Genomic DNA, 24,152 nt, shown 5'->3' with positions numbered 1-24,152 from the left:
ATTTCATTTGGTGCAAAATCGTCTTTTAAATTTTGCTGAACTTAGTTCGTTAAAGGTGGAAAATTTAGAATTGATTAATTGTGTTGAATATGGAAAACAGTAAATGCATTACTTGAAAATATTATTGGATTGGAAATGGGACACGCCATAAGAATACGTTACGTGACACTTCAAATTATTTAACTAATGTAGATTTTTTTGCTTTTGGAGGATGTTAACTGGTTCGGGTTTAAATAAGCTTTGATTATGCATAAAAATAAAAACGTTTTAAATTTATGATTATAAGCTTTTTTCACCCTTAAAATTTGTATTCACCTTTAATATCCTTACCCATGATTGATGTTAAATGTTAAAACAAATGATGATCTCTTCTGATTTTGCTGTTACAATTTAAGCAGAGAAGACGAGAAATTCCCATAATTTCAATTGGGCATGCTTTGGATTCAAAATGAGCTTTAAATGATGCACGTTTTTACATGACTTTTAAAGCTAAAGTAACAAATAATTAAAACATTATGCTGTTGTGCTGTTGTGGGAGTAGATGGAGCATCAACTTATTTGTTTATTTGTTTAATTTAAAATTTGAATGAGAGTTTTGATGGGGGAACAACTGAAAGTGCAATGCAATCCGACGGGTAATTCCTATAAAAACAAAGCAAAAACCAACAACAAATGTCTCATAACTATTGTAGCAAAACAGTAACATCCAATAACACCACCCAAAACCTTTTTATTCTTAATTTCATAAGGAAACCGAGTTTCATTGCCAATAAAGCTCAACAACTTCGATTTGATAGTTGTTAAATAGTTTAATTTTTTAAGTATATGTTGATAGATAATTGATTTTATGATTGTATATATGAAGAAAAACTTTATTGAAAGACGCAAAACCTATTCTACTAATCTTTACATTTTAGAAGAAATTAGTTTCCTACTATTATAAGTCATATGTCAATCTTACTATGAATCAATTGTCGTTGGGGAAGCCAAGAAGCTATAGGAGCTACATTAGCATCCAAGAGCACTAAATTCAATTTAAACCTATGCTTCCATTATGTAATGCTACATCAAGATTGGGTTAATCAAAGTTGACAAATGAAGAAAAGAACATAGGGAAAGACTGGTTGGTAGCATTTTTTCCACACTTGTATGATCATCAGTTGGCTCATTTCTTTCTATGGGCACCTTGAAAGCTACTCCAAAAGGCCTAGGCAGATTACTTGAAGCTGAACATAGAGTTACCCGTTACCTTGGATTTTTTCCAAAAGAAACCCATCATAACGACAATCAAATCATCATGCATTGACCTCTAAATCTTTTCTTTTTCTTATTTCTGAAAGTTTATGTAAGGAATATTGAAAATAATGAAAAGTATTAAGGAATCTGGCTCATGAACAAAGTATATCAGTTGTTGTAAATCTGTTTGGTAAAATAAATAATGAGAAGTATTTTCACTATTTTTTGTTACAAAATATGAAACAAAAATAATGTATTAATGAAAACAAAATATTTGTGAGAGAGAGAGAGAGAATAGATTATATGCATTGCAAGTAATTTGTTCCTTCAAGCCATTTGTTTTCTATTGGGCTTCTTTTACTCCAGTTTGAGCCCACTATGCGTCATATATGCATAACACATTCAAGGTTTTTGAAAAAAAATAAATATGAAGTGTTAAAAGAAAAAAGCACATCAAGTTAGATAGCAGTGAGATGTAAATTTCCATGAACACCCTTGAGCACACAAACTTCAAATTTCAATAATACTAAATAATATGTAACAGATACTGAATTCCTGTACTCAGAAATAATGTTTCACAACTTCACTTGAACTAACTGAAGGAGACATAATAATTATTCTTCAACTATTTAATTGCTTTATCTTTTTGTAGCAGTGATTACCATCCACACACGCTCATTGTTTTTGAAAACCTCAACCCAACGAGTTTCAAACGCATGACATACTTATCATTATTCATTTCTTTAGGTTTGTAAAAATTCAAGTTAAATCCATAACTTTCCACCATGTCACACACACTTTTGGTTTTCGACATGAGAAAATAGGCTATTCACTCATATAATCACAAAAAAGTATGCATAATAAATTTATTGAATTTTATTATAATTATCATGCTAACGGTTATTTTTTATAGTTATTTTGCATTATCTATGTATAAAAAAATATTAATATTCAGCATATATAAAGAGTTATTAGCTAGGTAACATCAATGTACTCTACAGATGGAAGACACGATTCATTTTCCTGTCCTTCCATGAGAAACAAGTTAAATTTTAAGTACATTATTCTAGTGACGGATCCAGAAACTTTAGATAGTAAAGACAATATTTATTAATATATTTGTAGTATTAAAAATTATACATATAATTTTTTAAAAGTATAAATATATATATTATAATTATTTTTTACAAGTTTTTATATCTATAATTATAATTAAAGATAAAAATAAATTAGGTCATACTAGATTATATTATAATTTAGTAAGTTTGAACATAAATTTCTAAAAAATATATATCCTAAATATGACTTGTTTATCTGCCATAAATTTGATTAGAACTACAATCCTAAAAACCTAATTTATAATAATTTAATACTAATAAAAAAATTTAAAAATAAATATGTTAAATTTTATAAAAATTTAATTTAATTTATTTATGATATAAACATATTTTTGATATCTAATATGTATTTTTAGATGATAATTTATTTTAAAATATATTTTATAATAAAAATTCTAAATACAATACAAATCTTTTGATCTTTCTTATTTTGATTTTTTTTAATCAACGTATATAATAAATAGAAAACACAAAAGGTAAACTTGCAAGTTTTATTTTATCAAAAACTAATTTTTTTAACATATTATATTATATATATGAGTATTAAGATATATATATATATATATAGTATAATTAAACTTTTTTTAAAAATTAATTCATTATTAAGGAATATTCTTTATCATATAAGAGAACTCCTTAAAAAAATTGACAAACATCTAATAAATGAATATCTCCTCCAAATTTATATTTTATAAATATGATAATTTAAATATATATGTTAATTTTATTAAAATATAATTTTTATTTTTTTAAATATATTTTTTAAAATAAATAAAACATGCATGTATGAAATGGAAGTGGAGGCAAGTGCCCCCCACGATGGACAACCTAGATTCGTCCGTGCATTATTCCAACAGCTGTTTGCTTTTGCTTGTTGTGTATATAAAATTATAAACTAAAGTTAAATTCATTTTCATAGCAATAATCAGGTATTAATCTAAGTGGTACTAAATTCAATTTCTTTAAATAATATTTTAGATTCAAATCTCATATTAGAAAAAGTGTGATAGAGAGAAGATCTATTAAAAATAGTTAATTAAATTCTTTGACAGAAATTAATTATTAACGAAATCGATAAATACTCCAAAGAACATGGTTATGAAAAGCTAGTTTTACGTAACAAATGCAAATGTAGTTAAAAAAATGACAATTAACAGAAGATTACAACAACATGTATCTGAGTTCAAAAGCTAGCATAGTTGCAGAATACAAGATTAATTCCTAAACAACAAACATATGACTACAAACTATCACATGTTCACGTACTATAGAAGATACCCTTACGATATATTAATGGGTGAATATTGAATAATACATGTTATGTGGAGCACCAATCAATAATTTGATCCTGGGGAGTCCCATGTTTCAGGTATGATCTTGTGAAGTGAACAACATTCATCACGGTTGGATCCATCAGAACAACACTTGGAAGCAAAACGTTCCTCATGTTGTTCATGTTCATCCATGACCTGTTCAATCTTCTCCAAAATCTCACCAGTGGTTGGCCTATTTTCTTGGAAACGTGACACACACAAGAGTGCTATGTTGAGAAGAGGAAAAGCCCATTGATGCTCATTTACCCTAACTTCCTTGTCAAACACTTCTCCTGTCCATTCCTCCCTCACCATGGACCTCACCCATTTAGCAAGGTCTATTCTGCTAACCTCTATGCTTTTTCCTGTTAGTAGCTCTAAAAGAATCACTCCAAAGCTGTACACATCACCCTTTTCTGTTATGCTCTTTTCAGGAGCTGTGTATCCATGAGATGAAAACAGGAAACTTGTGTTTGGGTCCAGGAATTTTGATAAACCATGCTCACTTATTACTGGCTCATTGTTCTCATCAAGAAGGATGTTTGATGGCTTCAGGTTTCCATGAGGAATGATCTCTTGATTATCATCCAACTTCTTGTATATGAAGGCCAAACCCCTAGCAATCCCACATGCTATATTCAGTCGCAGTTTCCATGGGAAATATTTTCTACCCGCTACATAATCTGCATAAAAAGCAATACCAGTTAGCTAAAGAATTGGATTCTGATATATTGACTCTCTTTTTACACTATCAACTAATTAGAAGGCATTTTCTTAATATGACTTTTAAATTGATTATCAGAAGAATAAAACTTGCATGTTGTGCTATAAATATAGTTCTTTGATCAAAATTAAAATTTCACTTTAATGATATGCAAAATAAAATATTCTATTAAATATCTACACGTATTATTTATAGTACTATATCTAAGTTTGTGATTATTACATATATCAACAATCTTTCCATAATAGATAATGCATAATTTGATAAAAACATCTTTACATTATACATGGATTTATTATTAACTATTAACCTGAGAGGGTAATGCTCAAGAAATGAATAAATAAATTTTTTTTATTCAAAATCATAGAAAACTTGTTATACTTTTTTAATTAAAAAAATCACTTTTGATTTCTTAAAGGAAAACGGTTGCAAAATTGTACTTAAAACGCAAGTGTTAAATAACTTTTATATTTTTGATATAATAAATACTGTCTTTTCTTCTAAAAAGATATGACTAATGTGAGGTTTCAGCTTATACTGTGCAAATGATCAAGGCAGATCCATATATTACATGCAATGCATGTTAGGGAACACATCTAATATAATGGAAAATATTTAGTCTTAACTAACCGTTTAACAGATTAAGCAGGCTTCCATTACTTTGATATCTGTAAATGATGAGTTTTTCCTCACTGGCGGAACGGTAACCAACAAGGGGTAGAATATTTTGATGCTTCAAGTTACTAATCTTCCTTAATGTTTCACCAAATTCCTCCAAGGATACCTGCAAATTCTTCAATCTTTTCACTGCATAGTGAACGTTATTCTCTAGCTTCACCTTATAAAGGCTGCTACAAAAGCTTTCACTCCTCAAATCAGCAGTGGCTCGAAGAAGGTCCTCTAGTGTGAACCTCTCACGATCTTCAACAAAGAAAACAAGCTCAGAATCTCCTTCCTTCAGCTTCACCTCTTGAACTTCAAGATCTGTAGCCTTTTTTATTGGAGACACATGATTTTGGTCTTTAACTGCCTTTCTCTCAGCATCAAACTTTGCTATCTTTTTTGCCAGAAGGTAAAGAAATACCAAAAGCAATAAAGTTCCCAAAACTAAAACCAACAAGGTTTGTGGGCTGGATCTATTGTTATTACCAGAATTAGGATCTGTCGTTTCTTGCTGCATTGTGTTTGTATCACTTTCCTTAATTAGCCACCCTTTGGCACTGTTGTTGCTTTCCAATTCCAACTTGTTACTTGATGTCACATAAGTGAAGAGGCTCCTATATTGTTGTTTACTAGGTATCATACCAGAAAAGTTGTTATTAGAAATGTCTAAGTTCCTAAGATGTCTCAATTTTGTTAAGGCATGTGGCAACCTTCCACTCAATTGGTTGCTGGTTAGATTTAAGTGTGTCAACCTTGTACAATGCAAAATTGAGTGTGGAATAGTTCCTTTAATGTTGTTCTTAGCCAAGTTCACCACTCTTAAATTTTGGAGCCTGCATAGGGAATCTGCATCAATTGTGCCACTAAGGTTCATGTTCTCGAGCCTTATGTGTACAATATTTGTTGCATTTGAGTTACATGTTACACCATTCAACTTGATCATGCAAGGATGTGATGGTGATCCAATCCAGATAATGTTAAGCACGTTTGGGGGATCAAGGGTCCTTAGAAAGCTGAAGAAAGACTCAGATTCTGATGACTCACCTTTTGTACATTCTATGGTAACGAAAAGAAGAACAGGAAAGAAAACCAACCTCCTCAGAAACACAGCAAAATGTCTTGTAATTTCCTGCATTTTTTGTGGTCGTTGTTTCTTGATATTTGCTCCTTTGTTGTTAAGGGTTGCAATGATGAATCATGCTAGTTATGCATGCTTTTTGGGCATTGGATAAGGACATGTCTCTTCTTAGAAACCTTCGTTAGGTGCTTGTAATGCTTGTTTTTATTGGTGCATCGTTAATATCTAATCTAATTTAATATTATGCGGTTCCAAAAGTGGTGAATGGAATGTATATCGGGATTGACAACATAATTCCAAATATGAGTATAACTCTTGTCATGAAGCATCCATCCTAAAATCTGTGTTATATACGGGGATTTCAAAATTTTACAGTGTACTAAGATAGAGTTTGGATAAATGAATTAATTTTTAAGTAAATTTAAAATACTATAGATTAAATAATTTTTTTTTATACTTGACATGTAAAAAAAATGGATGATCATCAAAACATAAATATATTAATTTCACATTAATAAATAATAGTATTGAAAGCTGGATGACATCGATTATAGGTGTGCCGGCTGTCTTGGTTTTCACTATATATTTTTTTCTCTTTTCCATCTTTTAATTATCATAATACCTTCATGTCCTAAAGGTAAACAGAATATATGGGACAGAACAGAAAGAAAAAGAAGGAAAAGCCTTGTTTGGGATAAAAGAGAAAGTAAATAAAGAAACTTAAAAAAATTTGAATATGTTAATGATAGAGAACATTAAATTAATTTTCTTGATTTAGTAATTATAAAGTCTGTTTTGAGACATAATAATTGACCTAATATTTTCAAATTTGATTATCGTATAAAATAAAATAATATTTAATCAATAAAAATTAAGTTTTATAAATACAAATTAGTAATTAGATATCGATTTCAAAAATTACTAGGGTTAGCGTAGTGGTTGGGTGAGAAGGGGTTGGGATAGTTAGAAGCATGAAGATCTAGATTCAATCCTCACTGCGATCATCTTTGTAATATTTCTTATTTTTAAAAAAAAAAAAAAGATATCGATTCCAAATTACTGTGGGAAAAAAAGAAATAAAATACATGGTACATTAAACCACCTTTTGTACTCTCTTATTTGTTGAATGGACGTGGTGATAAGCATAAAGAAAAACAGTGAGTAGTCCGTGATTTAAATATTGAATTTTTTAATGTGTTTTATCTTAAATAAAACTTAATTATTAAAATAGTCTAACTTTTTACATTGAAAATAGAAATATTTTTTTGGCCCATCAATGTTATATTATACATGAACAGCCAATCATGGAGAATAAACATTGATTGACTTTCTACCTCTGCAAAAAAAATATTTATTCAACCATGACCTGCACATAATGTGAACAATATTACCTCAATCACTGTTATAAAATCAAACGCAACCTTCCTCTGAAATTGCCTCAAAGGTTGTTTAACAACCTTGTATTTGTCTTTATCTCCAATTTACTCTTGCAGGTGATGATTCTGTGAAGTGTTCTATGGGGAGTTTCCAGTATACAATGCAAATAAAAAGAATATATTGCTTTAAGGAGAAAAAAGATGTGGTACACCCAACGGGTCACTAGAATAATTTAATTTTCCAACAAAAATGAGTGGAGCTCACACCCTCTTCTCTTCATCATTAAGCTTCATTAGCTTTTCCCCAATAGTCGTTGCTCCAATTTTTAATATATGAACAACTCATTTTGCTTGTTGCACTTATGATATGTAGGCTGTCCTCCACACATATATCATGCTGCTCTAATCGCATTCAAACCATTAACTTCACTTTTTTGTTTGACCTCAACTCTAATGATAAAACCCTTTTCACGCTCACATTGCTTTTGATTTGATTGCTTCAAATCTCATCCTTAGTTGAAGGAGGCAATGAAAGAGAGGATTGATTCAATATCACCATACTGAAATACCTTTTGACATTTCCAACAAATGCTTATTACTTAAAATGTTAGGATAGTAAATTCAGAGTTTGTTTGACTAAAATTATATTAAATGATTAATCAATACAAATATCTTGTACATAGAACAAAATAATAATTAAAAAAAACATATGAAGGAGATCATTTACAAGGTTGAAGACTTAATTTATAATAATTATAGTTTTCAAAATGTGATTTTATGTTTGGGTGAAATCTGTAACAAATATCCTTTTGATTACTAAAATCATGAACTTCTAAAATGGGATAATTACACTTTTTCAAAATGAAATATCCTTCCGAAGTACTATTTTTATTTTTCAAGATATTGTATCTGTATGTCTTCAATTGACTGCTGATTACATCTAATATACTTTTTTAACATTTATCTCCAATTCATCATTCAATATATGCGTCACAACTCGTCTGAAGAATTTCCTATGTACAAAATGACACCATCCCCAATCAAACCCTCCCCTGGCTTACCCCATATTCAAGCCTTATCCAATTTCACAGTTTGCCAAATGGAAGAAATCAAAACAATCATAGACTCTAAATTGACATTAAAAATGAAAAGGTAGGTGAATCAAGTTAAAAAACCAACACATCAAATCAACATATTATATCACGATGAGAACATGTTTAGATACATTTCTCTAAAAACACTTATAGGAGAAATAAAAATAAAATAAATTTTTTCATGAGTTAAATTTAGCTTATACATAACTTTGACAAATTAACTTATACATAAACTAACGAAAAAATTTATCTCATTTTTCCTTTCTATTTTTATCTCTTGCAAATGTTTCTTTAAAAATTTATCCAAACAAGTCTCGAATACAATTTTATTGGTATGAACAAGCACAATCATCATTTTCGTCATCATCAACAATCTCATCAAAGAAAGGATCTCTGAGGAGCTCAGCTGCAGAAGGTCTAGCCCTTGGCTGAGCAAGGCACTTCTCAATGAAGGCCTTCACCTCTGGATCTTTGACCTTGTTCAAGGCTGCAGGTCTAACTCCAGAAGACACCTTCTTGTATATCTTAGCAACATTGTCACATTCACTATAAGGAATCTCTAGTGTCACCATCTCTAACACACACATCCCAAATGAGTATATGTCCACCAATTCTGTGTAGTCTTCATCGTATAATTCTGGAGCCATAAATTCTGGTGTGCCAAGAACAGTGTGAGCACAATGGTTCTTACCCACAATTGCTGCCAAACCCAAGTCACCAATCTTAACCTGATAACCATGGAAAAAATAGAATCACTAACAACACCTCTTTGGTTATTACATAACTGCATAATTGAGATTATACTTGGTTTTAATAGGAGGCTAAAACCTTGTTTGATTTTGGTTTTTGAAAACGATTTTCTACTTTTACAACAGAAAAAAATGTTTGATAAGAATTCTATCCAAAAACTGTTTAGAACCAAAATATCTGTAGACTATTTTGGACTTCTACTTTCAATTTATTGCTCATGTTCTTTCTTGTACTACTCCATTTTCTTCTCCTTTTTACACTCTTTCACCCCCTTCTAAAATTAGTTTTTGAAATTGTTTTACAAAATAGGTTTTAAAGCCACTTAACAATGGACAACTTGCATATAAAAACCAAAAGCTGAGAAATACATATATCATGTGGAAAGCAATATACAATACATAGTGATCATGCATGACTTATTTAACCTCTCATTTCTCTTCATAGTAGTAAACTATTAGCGCAACAAACAGAACAAGAGAAGAAAAAAAATCCATCAAATTGTTATTCTATAAACAAAGTAATTCAATTGTTTTTGCCAAGCAAACGGGAGACATCATCCATGACTTGCTCAAGTTAATTACTTAGATCTCACACAGAAGGCATCGAGTCAAAAGGAACATAATAAATTCCATAAGGATAAAAAAAAATTCTGGCATTTTTTGAAGTTAAATTCCAGCTTGTCAACCAATCAAACACATGACATGACATAAAGGAAAGTAAAATTTGCAAAAAGTGGTTCACCTGGCCAGTATTCCCATTGACAAACACATTGCTGCAATTGAGATCTCTGTGGATGATGCAGGGATCATGCAAGTGCAGATAGTTCAACCCTTTCAAAATCTGCTTAGACCACTTCTTGAGGGCCTTCATTGAAACATGCCTATGCTTCTTCCTGTACTCCCTCAAATTCCCACTTGTACAAACCTCAGTGATGAAATTCAAAGTGTTGCGGTGCTCATCCCTCCACACACTGTAAAGGGCAATGATGTTTTTGTTGGTCAAGCTTCTGAGCAACCTCACTTCAGAGTAAAGCCTTTCCACCATGGCAGGATCATCACAGAAGTTCCTCAGCTTCACCTGGTTCCAAGCCACCTCAATTCCTTCTTCCTGATCAAATGCACGGTACACTTTCTTCACAGCACCACACCCCAGTAACTCACTGTATCTACCATAGCGCCCTGTTGGATCGGTCTCAACAAAGGGCTCGGAATCTTTGTCAGATGGGTCAGGGTTAACACTCGGCATCTATCACAACCAATGCAACACCAATAATAACTAATCAGGGCCTCAGCAACACCAAAATCAAATTCTATCAAACCAAATTCAACATGTCACTAATTTTTTGTGGGAGAAAACGGAAACAAACAAGAACAACAACAACCCCATTGAATTTCAGATGATGATTCTGCTTTCAAATGGAAGATTTGCCAACGAAAAATCAATCAAAAACAAACTCAGAATTAAGAAAATAAAAAACAGAAGAAGAACAAACTGTTACGTCACACAGGGGTATTCCTACAAGAATTAAAATTAATGATGGAATAATTTATATATAAATTTTCAAAAAAAAATTGTCACCAAAAATACCAAACCTAAAACAGAATAAGAATAAACTGTTATGTCACTTATTAATGTTTAAGATTACCATGTGATTCTGGCTATTCTCCACTTAAGATGTGGCCAAATTTTTGAACATACTAAAAAATAAAGCTAAGAAAATTCATACATGTGTGACATAGAAATCAGGCGAAATTACAAACATGCAGTAATTTGAGAGCATATAATAAAATTTTCATCTGACATGAGTAAAACTAGAAAGCACACACAGAAGGGTTGAAATTGTGATTAATTGAGACTTAATTTAAGAATATAATGCATAATAAGAAAGGAAAAGCTAAGATTGATTACCATTAAGAGAACCGATTGCTTGACCCCTACGCACAGAAAACAACACAACCTCTGCAGCTGTCGGCAGATAACAGAAGCTCCAACCTCGATTCTCACACACAAATAGAGGACCAAGACCTCTTGCTTCACACTATTTATACACAACCAGCTTCAGGGGCAATTTAATTCTCACAATAAATCATTGACTTTTTTTTTTATTTTTTCCCAATTCAACTTTTCTTTTTATCAACCAAAATAGTTGTCATATGAAAATGGATAACTTTTACTGAATTCAGTTTTTTCATATTTGTTGACTTTGTGGACAATTATTACTTATTATTAATTCATTTAACTAATTATCTTAACTTTCATTATCTTCTTTTTAACCACGTTTTATCATTTTGAAAATTCAAAAATTGAATAGCAAAATTATTACTTATTAGAATAGTGGATTAAGCCTAACTCAATCCTACAAAACCGGCTTGTAAGGTGAGGGTTGTTTTCCACTTATATACTATTCAATTGTTTAATCTCTAGTTGATGTGAGACTGGGTTTTTCCCAATATTACTCCTTCTGTTTTTATTTCATAGTCAGTTTTGTCAGATTTTGTTATTTTTTTTCATTGTCACTTTTCTAAAATTAATATTAATTTTCTTTTTTATTTTTACCCTTGATGATTAATGCATGTTTACTGAACAATGTGTTTATTTATTTTCTAATGGACCTATTTCTTCTCCAACCATCTAAAGGGTATAACAGAAAAACATGTAATAAATACTTTAAAAAACTAAAATATCAATCATTGTCTTAATTCTTATGCATAACCATAAAGACAATAAAAAAAAAACGAAGAGAGTATTTAAATTTCACGTAGTGAAAAGATATGACTTGGTTTTTATTAGCTAAAAAGGTGTAAGAAGATTGATTTGTTTTATATTTTTTTTTTATCAAAATTATTGAAATCAAAATTTGAATTTAAAATCTTGTTCATTCTATTTAATCTTTTATCATTAGATGGGTCCTAATATTAATATTTATTTTATATGAGATATCTTATTTAAATTTTGAAAATAATGAAAAGTACAAATAGAACTTTATTCTTTAAATGGGTTTATTTAACTCAACTTTATTTTAACCACTCATCGTTAAAACTTTGTTGTCATGGAATATGTGCGTACGACGTTAATAATGATTAGAAAATAAGTTTAAGATTTTTTATAATGTTTCTGTATTATTCTCCCGATTTATTTGTAAATACTATTCCGATTCCGTATATAGGTAAAAAAAATCATTTACGCCAATTAAAAATGTTAATTAATATCATTTAACTACATTAATTTTATTTAAAAAAATAATTTAATTTTTTAACTACTCTTTCCTAAAATTTGATATTAAAAATAAAAAAAAAATCATGAAAATATAATTTCAATTAAATAGAATAAAATTTTAAAGATACTAACATTAAATAGAAAATTTTAATTGATAGTTGAGACCAAAAATAAGAGTTTTTTTATATATATATTAAGAAGTGGTGAGCATAAAATATAAAATATTTTGATATACTCCTTAAATATATTGTGTTTTATTTAATGATTTTGTATTAGCCTAACTGATACGGGTTTGAATATTTCTTTTATTTTTGAAGAAAGTCAAATCCTACAAGCTGGGAATTAATTAGTGGGAAATGAATGAGTGAGTTTTTGTAATGGTCGGTCAACGCGTGTGCGATTTGGTGGCAGCGCGTGAGGGCCCAACAAATACATGCTTCTCCCTTCTTTCCATGTAGAAAAATGTTAGCCAAATTCTTTATACATTTTTTATTAAAAGATAAAGTAATTTTAAAAAATAAAATAAATTATTTTATAAATCAAAATTAATTTTTATAATTTTTTCTACTGATTTATCTAAAATTGTATTTTTAATTTATGAATAAGTTAGTTTTAATTGATAAGAAAAAATATTTTATTTTATTTTATTTTTTATAAAAATGGAAAAGTTTATCCGAATAACTCTAATATTATTTTTTATTATCAGTTAAAAATTAAAAAAATTGTATAAGTTTTATTATTATTAAACAGAATATAATATTCACAAAATTAATAATTATTAAAAAAAATGGTAGTGTTGCTCTGAAGTGACTACTGGGTGCCTTAACTAGTGGTTAGTGCCTTCCACGAAAACATTAGGAAAAGAAGGAAAAGGCAATAGTTTGTGGCTTCAGAATCACATTCTCATGGTGTTTACACGAATCCAGTTAAAGAGGAATGCGTGGTATAAAGTTATATATTAAAGTTTAAGGTTTAAGGTTTAGGTTTAAGATTTAATGAATTAGTTGTATCAATATTAATTTTAATTTATTAATTATTATTTAAGTTTAATATTATAAATATTGGAGTTTTGATTTTAATATTATAATTTTTTTCTGAAAGTTTATATTTTTTTATAAGTAACTGTTAATTTTCTTGTCACCTTCTCATCTTTAAAAAATTCAATTTTAATACTCATTTTAGATTTCAAAATATGTTGAATCGACCCTAATTAAAGTTAAGTGATTTTGTCCTTCATTTTCTTTTATGGAAATTATAGATATCTTTCATGAAAGAGAAATTGTTTCAGATAAGTATAATAGTAAAACTTTCTTTTAGGCCATTGGCAAGGTTAGGTTATATGTTTAAAATTTTGAATTTAAACTACTTTTAGAATAGGATAATCATGTGTCAAAGATGTAAACGTAGTATTTTGTTGTTAATCAGATATAAATGTATTTGTCTCGATTAATTCAAAATTCTATTTTTTTTTATAAAATATATATTGTATTAATTAAGTTTCATATTAAATAAATTTAAAATAAAATAAGAATTACATAAATATTAAATAAATTCTAAAAGAAAATAAGTTTTAGAAATTTAAAACAGGTACGGGTATATATATTTATCTCGTCCTCGTACCCAATTTAATAGATCAGATATTACTATACTCATATTCATATTTAGTCAAATAAATTATTATCCATCAAAATTTGATTAGGTTTGGACATTACTCATAATACAAATTTACTTATCATCCTTATTTTTTTTTTTTTAATCATTCTTATTTCTTTTTATTCTTATATATTTGTCTGTTATTCTAAAATTGTTATTAAATTTTTAAAAAATAAACATATAAATTATACAACTTTTTTATTTATATTCTTTTAAAATATAAAATCATGGATGTCCATAAATTTAAATGTCCAAGACTAATAAAATACTTTGATTTGATATTTTAAATTTTCAGGGTCAATTTCCACTAAATCTAATTAAATTTGTTGTTATTTAGATTGAGTATATCATTTTAGTGTTGAACACACAAATTCTACTTATGTAACATATTTTAAAATTTATTTATTTTTATATATTTTATTAAAAAAAATACGGGAAAAAACACACAAATGAAATTGTTTAAAATATTTTTTTTACAAGATTCACGAGAAGTAGGATTATATATATATTAAAAATTATAATGACCTAAACCATAAAATATAAACATATAAATTATATTTTAGGTTTACAAAAAGTAATTTATATTGTAACATAATATAAATTTTAATTATTAATAATTTATTAAATATATATACCAAATTTAGTCATAAATAAATATATAAATACATAATAAAATATATTAAAAAAATCATAAAGAGTTTTTTATCAAAGAAAAACACCTAAAAATGATTTCATTTAAAAAAAATCCCTTAAAAATACTTTTATATAATATAGTTATTCTCATTTGTGTATACATAAAATGATGATTACATCAATTTTTTCCAACTTAAATTATTTTGATGAATTCAAGTATCAAATATGACAAAATATAACTAAAATTGACAAGTGGATATTTCTATTTTCAAGAGATAAATACTACTAAAAAAACAATAACTTTTGATTTGATGATTTTATTTAATAATCATAAAAATATTTTTTTAACTCATTGAAATTATAATGACAACATCAAAATTATAATATATGATTTTTGTGCATTTTATATGGATTCCTACTATTAAACTTAGTGGTTTCAATAATTATAAAAATATCATCACCTAAATAATAATAATAATTTCGTAAAATGGTGGAATATATAATTAGGGCTGGTAAATGGTAATTGAACATTGAAGGATTGATTGAATTTGGGGAATTGAAGAATGGAGGGAACGAAGACGATCTCAGCGGCACTGAAACTGGTGGACGCCAAGAAAGAGAATCTGAAGAAAGCATTCGAAGATCTCCAAAGCCACTCCTCTCTCCTCGCCTCCCTCCCTCTCTCATGGCCCCAACTCGACGCCCACTTCACCTCCCTCCACGCCGCCCTCTCCCACCGCTTCCGCCTCCTCCAATCCCAAAACGACCTCGCATTGCCCAAAACGCACGCCCACCATCTCACCGCGCTCTGCGCCAATTCAAACGCCACAGCGCTGCGGGACTACGTGGGGGACCATCTCAAGGACAGGCTCGCCCTCGAGGCCGCGCTCCATAGCGCGCTAAAGTGCGCCCCCGATCCCGCCTCCCTCGCCATCGATTGTTTGGGCGGTGTTTTTGGCGCCAACGCGGTGAAGGACGACAAGGAGGCCAGGAAGTTGAAGCGGACCTGCTGCGTCCTGTTCCGGCAGCTGAGGCTGGCGGCTGTGGCCGTGTCCATGACTGTGGCGAAGAGGGCGAAGAGGGTTTGTGCTGAGTGGAAGGCCAGTTTGGTGGGTGATGCCGCTTTGGATGGCCTTGGGGCCATGGCTTTCTTGCTCTTTCTGGCGGCTTATGGCTTGTTTTCCGAGTTGACGCCCAATGAGTTTCTCTCTTTCTCTGCTACTGCTGCTGCCAATGAGGACCTTCCTGAGCTCTACCGGAGTGTCGGCTTCACTCACAAAGTTCCAGGTTCCAATCCTCTCAGGCTCCTCTTTCGTTATAGTCTCAGCCTTTTAAATCATAACTTTTTTGTTTCAAATGCCCAAACGTTTGAATTTTATAGATTTTTTTAAATGGTTTGATTTGTGAGGGAAATTTTGTTTTGGGTGATTTGCAGGTCTTGTTCAGAAACTTATTGACAGGTGCAAACATGTTATGGCTGTCAGGTATATTTTTGAGTTCAATCTTGCTGATAAGATTCCACCGGTTCCCATTTTGAAAGCTCATGTGAATGAGTCTCAGAAGCTTGCTAAAAGGCTTTCCGATGAAGGAAAGACACTTGTAAGTATGCTTTCCCTTGATTGAACTCCATGCACTGTATGGTGTAGCTGCCTGTATTCATTTAGGTGTTTTTTTACAGAATGAGATCACCGCGAGAGAAATCCATGCACTGAAATCGGTGTTAAAGGTTATTGAGACTCATAATCTTGAGTCTGAATATCCCCCTGAAAGCATTCAACAGCGTATAGAGCAATTGACGAAGCACAAGGCCAATGTAAGATATGCGGCATCAGCTTTTTCTGCAAAGCCTCCTCAGCATCAGCAACAACAAAGTGGGATCAAGCGTCCTAGATTGTCTGCCCCTGTTGCTTCTGCAGCTGTCCTTGATAGTGTCAGTGGTGCCAGTTCAACTGTTCACCACTACCAACAACCTCATTTCCAGTCATCAGGTTTGTTGCCGGAACATCTAAATCCATACATGAGCTTGCCAAACATGCCATATGGCATGAAGACTCCAACCCCAACCATCTCGCCTTATACAGGTGCTTCAACTGGGCCTTATGGCCTTGATGGTGTCTCAATGGGTCCCAGTGGCAACCTTGGTCAAGGTGGTTCTCTTCCAAATTCATCAGAGCCACTTGTGCCATCTGGTTATTATGATAGTGTCTCTGCCTATGGTGGTTATGGTCTACAATATTTATACCCAACATCTTATCCTCAGTAGATCAACAGATTGCTTTGTCTTTGAATAATGAACTATTGGGTTGGTAGCTTGGTATTAGATTATCCACGACTTTGACTTCTGACTTTTAGTTACAAAGCATAGCTTGCTTTGTTGATATCTCCAATTATAGGGCAGGAACTAGATTCAGCAATGAAGGATTGTGAGGGAATGATTAGTGTCACAATTTTAATTACTTGAATCATTTTGCACATACAAAATTCCTTTTAGGTCAATCATGGTCTTCTTTTGAACTTCTCTGTTCTTTCTCTTTATTACTGCCTTGCATTTATTGTCATTACCAGGCATTGAGGTTTAGACTGGGTTTCAAAGCTAACGCCCTCTCAAATAGAAATTTTCGTAGGTGAAATTTTTTGAGAATTACTTTTAAGCAAGTCTAGAGTTGTTTCATGCGTGTTTTCTTTTTCTTTCAAGGTCATAGTTCATAATAGTAGAAGAAAAAAAATCATTTTTAAAGGCAGTTACGGATTAACTTTATCAAACATTATTAATGGGATGGAAATAGGCATGACAATCTAACCCGTCCCCGTGGGTATCCGCCCGAACCTATCTCGATTTGGACGGGAAAAACCCGTGTTTATCGGGTTCGGGTTTTCCCCAAAATTGGGGATGGGCACGGGGATGTTAGTATCCGCCTCGCCTGCTTAATAATATAATTAAAAAATCATTTATATATATATAAACCAAAATTAGAAATATTTATATGTAAAAATTTGTATTATTTTACTTTTCTTTATTTTTTTTTTAAATTTGTTCATATTTGTTTAAAAGAAAAAAAGAAAAAAAAAAGGTAGGAACGAGGGCGGGGAAACCCGAAACCTACCGGGGACAGGGATGAATACCCAGATTTTACCCTCAGCGGGTATCGGGGGCAGGGGCGGGGGTGGTTTAAATCTGCGAGGACGTTCCCCGCCCCCGCCTCGCCCCGTTGTCATGCCCAAATGGAAAGTATTTAGTCTTATGCCTTACCCAAATAAACAACTCTCTTGATTTTAACTTTTGTTTGGTTGCCTCTCCCATTATATAGATACTCACTTTTCTCATCCATTGGTTCCAAGGATTTTAAATTTTTAATCCAAATGTATAGTAATTCATCCATTCCTGAAGCTTTAACTTAAATCCTACGAGAATTGTATTGATTTTTCTCATCCATGAGATCATCCACCATCCACATGGATGGAAAAATAAGTGTGTGTATATATAGTTATTTGTATTTCCCTGTTTGAATTGTCTTTGGTCTCATGTCTTTACCTTTTTATCTCATCAAATGTCTCTCACAAATAGCTGGTATTCTGTACAGTTGCTCATCTCCGTTTCTTTGTTTTTTCTGTGTTTTGGCCCATTCATGAATGTCCTGTATGAAATATAAAAAAAAATCTGTTGGCTTTATTTTGCTTCTTTTGCACATGGGCTTGTGCCAAAAAGAACAGAGAAAATAATGTTTGACTTTCTTTGAAGGGTTAAAGTACGTTTTTTAAAATGAATATTTTTGGTCTCTACTATCATATGACATCGATTGATTGCTTATGTATCTAATATGTCACATGCCATCCTAGGTGATATTCAATAATGCGTATGTGATGTCATGCCAACACGAGTTTCAAGAAAAAAAATTGTCCCAAAATAAATGCTATTTATCTTATTCTAAAATGAATTCATTCAAATTTTGAAGGGTTGGAAATGAAATTTTTTTTTTTACTATTTTCAGAGGCCAAAGACAATATTTCCATATTATAGAGGAATGAAAACTAAAGAAAAAATTATTTTAGAAACCAAAAATAAAATTCGCTCATTTTACAGGGTCAATAACATATTTAACTCTTCTTTGAATTTTAAATTAAACACAATTGCATTCTTCTGTATTTTGACCTAATTCATGTCTTTTGATGGTGAAGGTTTTTTTTTTTTTAGGGTTTATAGTTCCCACTGTACTGTGATAATCATTTGTATATGTGACTGTTGCCTCAGTCTATTCGACAATTGATTTCTTGAGACAACTTGATGGTTAAATGATTATATTGTATTTGCTGTGTGACTTGCTGAGTTAATTCTAATTAAGTTATATCTTAAGTAGATGTAGATGAATTGATGTTAAATGTCATAATGGTAGTGGTATTTGGTTGAGTCATGGTATGTATTTGTTCTATAATAGTTGCGGTCTCATTTTTTTGAAAGCAGCCCAAATTGCAATATGTTTGGGTTTCCATCAAGTCACAAATTGTTGAATTACGAAACATTGGGCTAGCCCCCCTGATTTTGAATCCAATGTAAGTGACACTGAAAATGTAGGAAAATCAACTTTTGGGCTGTCTGTGATTTTGTAGTTTGTACCACTTAATCATTAAGTGGGGAAAAAGTTCAGTGCAGTCAATACTAGAAAAATAAAGAAATATGATTTACAGGAGTTGGCTCAGTTGGTCACATCCATGACAAACATGTGGCTAAAGTTTGAACCTCAGGTCTCCTGATGGTGGGTTACTTGTAACTTGCAAGTCCAATGCAAGGTCTGTGGGCCTATCCTGAATCTGGATTTGGGCAACCATGTGCGATTATGATTAGCCTAAGAAAATGAGTCTTGACACTTTTTGGTACACACACATATCCTACTAGGGAAGTTCTCTTAACAATTTTAGCAGCAGTTGATTGTAATACATGTTTCTGTACAGTATTTTGTTCTTTAAGTTTCTTCTCTAACTGGGGGGGGGGGGGGGGGTGGAGTTATTAGCTCTCTAATGAATGGGCATTAGCTCTAGTTTTACCTATGAATAGTTAGTATATAAAGAAAGGTAAGTGTATGAGAGGAATTTGCAACTGTTCTACCTATGAAGTGATCTATCACCTATGAAAAGATGCGTTTGTATTATTATTTGGTGTTGTATAGATTGTTCTTCTCACCTTTTCAGACCATTGCTAATCTTTTTGTATTGATGGTTTGGTAGTGTAATGTAACATGTAAGAGACCTCATTTTCTATATGTTTGTAAGTGTTTACTACACTGATGGTTGAGACGTATTCTCAGTGTGTTCCATGAAAATGGGCCGTAGATGACTGGCCAACTTTCTTCTTTTTTGTGAGTGAGTAGTGAGAATTTCATTCGGCAGAAATGGACCTTGCATCGCTAGCAAGGTGTCACTCACCAATGAAGACTAGCTTTATGCACAGAATTTGGATTTGGCAAACAATATTTAATAGTGAATATATTATCAATAATGGGACGTGTGTTGTTTTTACAAAATTTAACATCAGCAGGATGTACACAAGGTGGACTTTAATCTTAGGGAAATCAGATTAAAAAGTAGAATATGATTGATTTGCGTATTTGTCAAAGAAAATTTAAATATAGAATATATGCATAAAAATTAAATGAATTTAATTCATATTTGTTAATTGTTATGTTATAAATGGGAAGGATTGCATGCTAGATAATTATAAATACATAGATTTGCTGTTTAAGTTGTGTTTGTTGTTCAACGTTCTTTTATGAAGAAAAAAATTTGTTATTTATTTTAAAAGAATCTGGATTTTTAATGTAAATAAACATGTATTTTGTGGGAAAGTACCATTTCGTTACACGTTCTTGTTTAATGATTCTCATTGCTGAAAAGATAAGGAAAATCGAAACAAATAGTGGCAATTTATTCCTCGACACGAGACAAAACAAATAGAAGCAATTTATCAATCCTAAGATGGGCATCTATTTTTCAAAATTTTTTTTTGTTAATTTACAACATATGATTCACCAATATTTTATTGTTCACCGTTGGTTTTGATTGATATTCTTTTCATACATTAAATTTTTAAGGGAATCAACATAAAATATGTTAAGCATGTATTTAGAATAAGGATAAATTACATTCACGTTGTTGGGCTTTAATTAAATTTTATTCAATATTCCTTTTTTATTTTATACAAATTTTCAATTTATATAACAATATAACATTGCATATTCCTTTCAATAACGTGTTCTTTTGTTTTTTAATTTCTTATGTAGTTAAAAAAAATTGAGAGATTAGAATAGTATTCGAATCGAAAATATTAAATATGATTTGCTAACAAGATTATGAATGTAGTTTGTCTCAAGAATAATAATAATAATAAGGACTGGTGCAGAATAAAGACTTCACCTCCCTCAGTGCAACACTTGTTAGACGTGTCATTTTTCTATTAGAATAGAAATTATAGAATTAGTGTTCAAAATTTTGAATGAGTAATCGTACTCTTGAATAATAATTAGTAAACATTAATCATTAAGAAAACCGAGACACGTACGGTATCATGCATGGATGAGGATAGCCTTATTTTTAAGGGTAAGGTTATATAAACAATAATATGATTTTAACAATATGTATGTATAATTAGTTTTATATTTTCTCATCTCAGAATATTATTTACATTGTATTCATTGTTTTTAGAGTTAATTATCTGTTATTTTAAATAGTTATATTTCATAGTTTAAGATTATCATATTACCAAAATAACAGCTTAAATTTGAAAAATAAAAAAATTAAATGAATATTTTTCTGTTTGTAGTTTTAAAGGGAGATATACATGTTATGCATCTAAAATTTAATGTGAGAAAAAGTTATGCGACTAAATCATATAAATCTTGATGGTAGTTTTTTTTCTTCTTTTCACAACTAGCATTTTATTTTATAACGAGCTTCCATGCCACTTTATTTAGATTCAAATAAATTCTGGGAGAATCTATTTTTTAATTTTTAAATTTTTTTTTGTGCGGGGAGGATTAAACTTTATTTGTATATAATCATGCCAAATTGATATAGTAATTATATTTTGAAAGTGTGTCTTTTTTTTTATTTGGTGTGTATTAAAATTATTCTTTTAAGCGATAGTTGAAGGTTAATCTCTTTAAGAGAATGCAGAGATTATCAAAATAGACTTTACCTAAATAAAGTCTTTTATATAAGTAAAGTTAGATTTCTAACTTTGTGAGCGTACTTAAGGAATCACAATAACAAAAATGTTATACAAACAAGATTTTTATGATTAAGTACATTTCCTTTAAAATAAAACAGTTACTTCTCCATACTCTTAAATTTAACAATTATTTTGGTATTCCATTGGTAAATATCTTAAGAATGAGTTTTTTCCCCTTCTTCTAATTTTAACAATTAAATCTCTCTCTTTCTATACAACAAAACATATATTATTCTCTTTTTTTTTGCAACAGTTTTCAATTTTCATGCATCAGTAATTCCGAGAAAGCAAATATGCACCCAGCCATTTCAAAGTTTACGAAGTGGTAAAAAAAATATTTGATGCATAAGAGGAACACAAATGAAATTAGCCACTCTAAATTGTCTCTAAGGTATGAATTAGTGATTCATGCATTAATTTTATGGGGAAAATTTTGTCACCAAATAAGAAAAAATGTGGAGAGAGATAGATAAGGCAAGCAACATTATATAGAATGCTTTGATATGCAATTGTATAGGATGTGAAATGCTTTAGCATTTAATATAGTAAAATTCATTTGAGAGTAAAGAGATTACTCAATAAATAAGGGAGAACTTTACTTTAATTACATCTAAAGCCGTTAAATGCTTAGATTTGTCATTGTTTTCCTTTCTCTTCACCTAAAAACCATAGCTAAGTACAACCTTCCTTTTCTCATCTATCTAAAAGGTTAAAAAAAACACACACCAAATGAAGAAAACAAACCCTAATGCAATGTTTCTATCTCTTTTGCTTTTTCTAGACCATATTTCATTAATAATACCCTATACATTATAGTAGTGAACCAAAAGTTGAGCATGAACCCCTTTTAACAAATTGGTATGAGATTAGTAGAATGATATTTATTAATGTGAGACCAACATGTTAACTCACTCTTTCCTAGATCTTTACAGCATATCCATGAAAAATTGACAACATTCTCATTTATTATTGTGATTGAAAAAACATCCAAATTGAATTAATTAGGTCAGGTCAACAATTGCCACATTTAGATGCACTAAACAATGTGCACTAATTTAGGTTTACTCCATCTCTCTAATGGATAAACATGTTTATAAGTATAATATTATTAATTCGAATTGCCGACAGTGCATTCCTTGAATTGAATTAATGAGTGATCAAAGTTCAAATAACATAGACAAAACTACAGAGTGAGGTCATTGCTTGAGACTGACTCTGCTATGCATGAGGTTAAATTATTTGAATCTAACCCTTTGTGGAACGAATTCTGGTTTGGCTTTGGCTTTCAAGTTGCAGAAAGGGATTCGCAGTTTTTCACCAATCACTCATTGATTGTGTGTGGTGAAGAGTAACATAGAGTTGGTACTTGGCACACCACTTTTCACTTTCAACTCTTACCTTGCCAAAACATAACATCCAAAATAAAATAATAATAATTCTTTTAACGAATAGTAAAATAATCATTTTGTTACAAAATCTTTGTCCAATAGTGAATCATTCATTGACAAAATCATCCACCTATCAGCTTTTAAAAGTCTAAAAGCTAAATCCACACAACCGATTATTTTCTCTCTCCATCCCATCCTATCATTTCTTTATTTTTTTTTTCCTTTTTCTTTCAAAAGATGAATAAATAAAATATAGTAATTTTTTTAATAGCTTTAATATACACAGGTAGGTGAAGATTTTGAAAAACTTTAATTAGACTTTTAAACTAAAAAAATTATAATTGAGTTATTAATTTTTTTATAATTTCATAATTAGGTATAAGAAATTAGTAAAATTACTAAAAAAATAGTTATTTTTCTAGCTGTTTAAAATACCATAAAATAACTTCATGAATCCAATTACAAAAATTTGTAAAAAAGTAAAAAACAAATAATTTTTTTGAGTTTAATTAAAAATTTGCAGAAATTTTACGGACCTACTTATGTATTAAATCATTTTTATTTCATGATAAAATATTTTTATATTATGATGAAATCATGTTATGTATATTAAATATATTTAATTTTATAATAATTAACTTAAAATTCATATAAATAATGACTTTTATCGATTAAAGTGTAGAATTCAAAC

General features: G+C 30.3%; 3 protein-coding genes across 4 annotated transcripts; 1 reads left to right on the top strand and 2 right to left on the bottom strand.

The window, feature by feature from the left end:
• Positions 1 to 1,300: 1,300 nt before the first annotated feature.
• On the bottom strand, positions 1,301 to 8,525 carry LOC109791639 (putative leucine-rich repeat receptor-like protein kinase At5g05160). Its single transcript, XM_029269934.2, has 2 exons — positions 5,022 to 8,525; positions 1,301 to 4,350 (listed from the first exon to the last, which is right to left on the bottom strand). The coding sequence occupies exons 1-2, from the start codon at positions 6,187 to 6,189 to the stop codon at positions 3,689 to 3,691; spliced, it is 1,830 nt and encodes a 609-aa protein (XP_029125767.1). The 5' UTR covers positions 6,190 to 8,525; the 3' UTR covers positions 1,301 to 3,688.
• Positions 8,526 to 8,674: 149 nt separating this feature from the next.
• Positions 8,675 to 11,420, bottom strand: LOC109791638 (putative serine/threonine-protein kinase WNK11). Of its 2 annotated transcripts, XM_020350950.3 has the most exons (3): positions 11,261 to 11,420; positions 10,094 to 10,597; positions 8,675 to 9,330 (listed from the first exon to the last, which is right to left on the bottom strand). In XM_020350950.3, exons 1-3 carry the CDS (start codon positions 11,261 to 11,263, stop codon positions 8,929 to 8,931), a joined length of 909 nt encoding a protein of 302 aa, XP_020206539.1. In that variant the 5' UTR covers positions 11,264 to 11,420; the 3' UTR covers positions 8,675 to 8,928. The 2 variants fall into 2 exon arrangements, with proteins under 2 accessions (XP_020206539.1, XP_029125766.1); XM_029269933.2 differs by lacking the exon at positions 11,261 to 11,420 and having other exon boundaries at positions 10,094 to 10,621.
• Positions 11,421 to 15,372: 3,952 nt separating this feature from the next.
• On the top strand, positions 15,373 to 19,998 carry LOC109791643 (FRIGIDA-like protein 1). Its single transcript, XM_020350959.3, has 3 exons — positions 15,373 to 16,141; positions 16,290 to 16,453; positions 16,533 to 19,998. Exons 1-3 carry the CDS (start codon positions 15,418 to 15,420, stop codon positions 17,115 to 17,117), a joined length of 1,473 nt encoding a protein of 490 aa, XP_020206548.1. The 5' UTR covers positions 15,373 to 15,417; the 3' UTR covers positions 17,118 to 19,998.
• The last annotated feature ends 4,154 nt before the right edge of the window (positions 19,999 to 24,152 follow it).

The sequence above is a fragment of the Cajanus cajan genome, chromosome 9 (genome assembly GCF_000230855.2).
Source record: "Cajanus cajan strain Asha chromosome 9, NIPB_CcT2T_4, whole genome shotgun sequence".
In the NCBI taxonomy this organism is placed as follows: domain Eukaryota; kingdom Viridiplantae; phylum Streptophyta; class Magnoliopsida; order Fabales; family Fabaceae; genus Cajanus; species Cajanus cajan.
The sequence above is the reverse complement of the archived record's forward strand: the minus strand, read 5'-3'. Positions and strand labels throughout refer to the sequence as shown.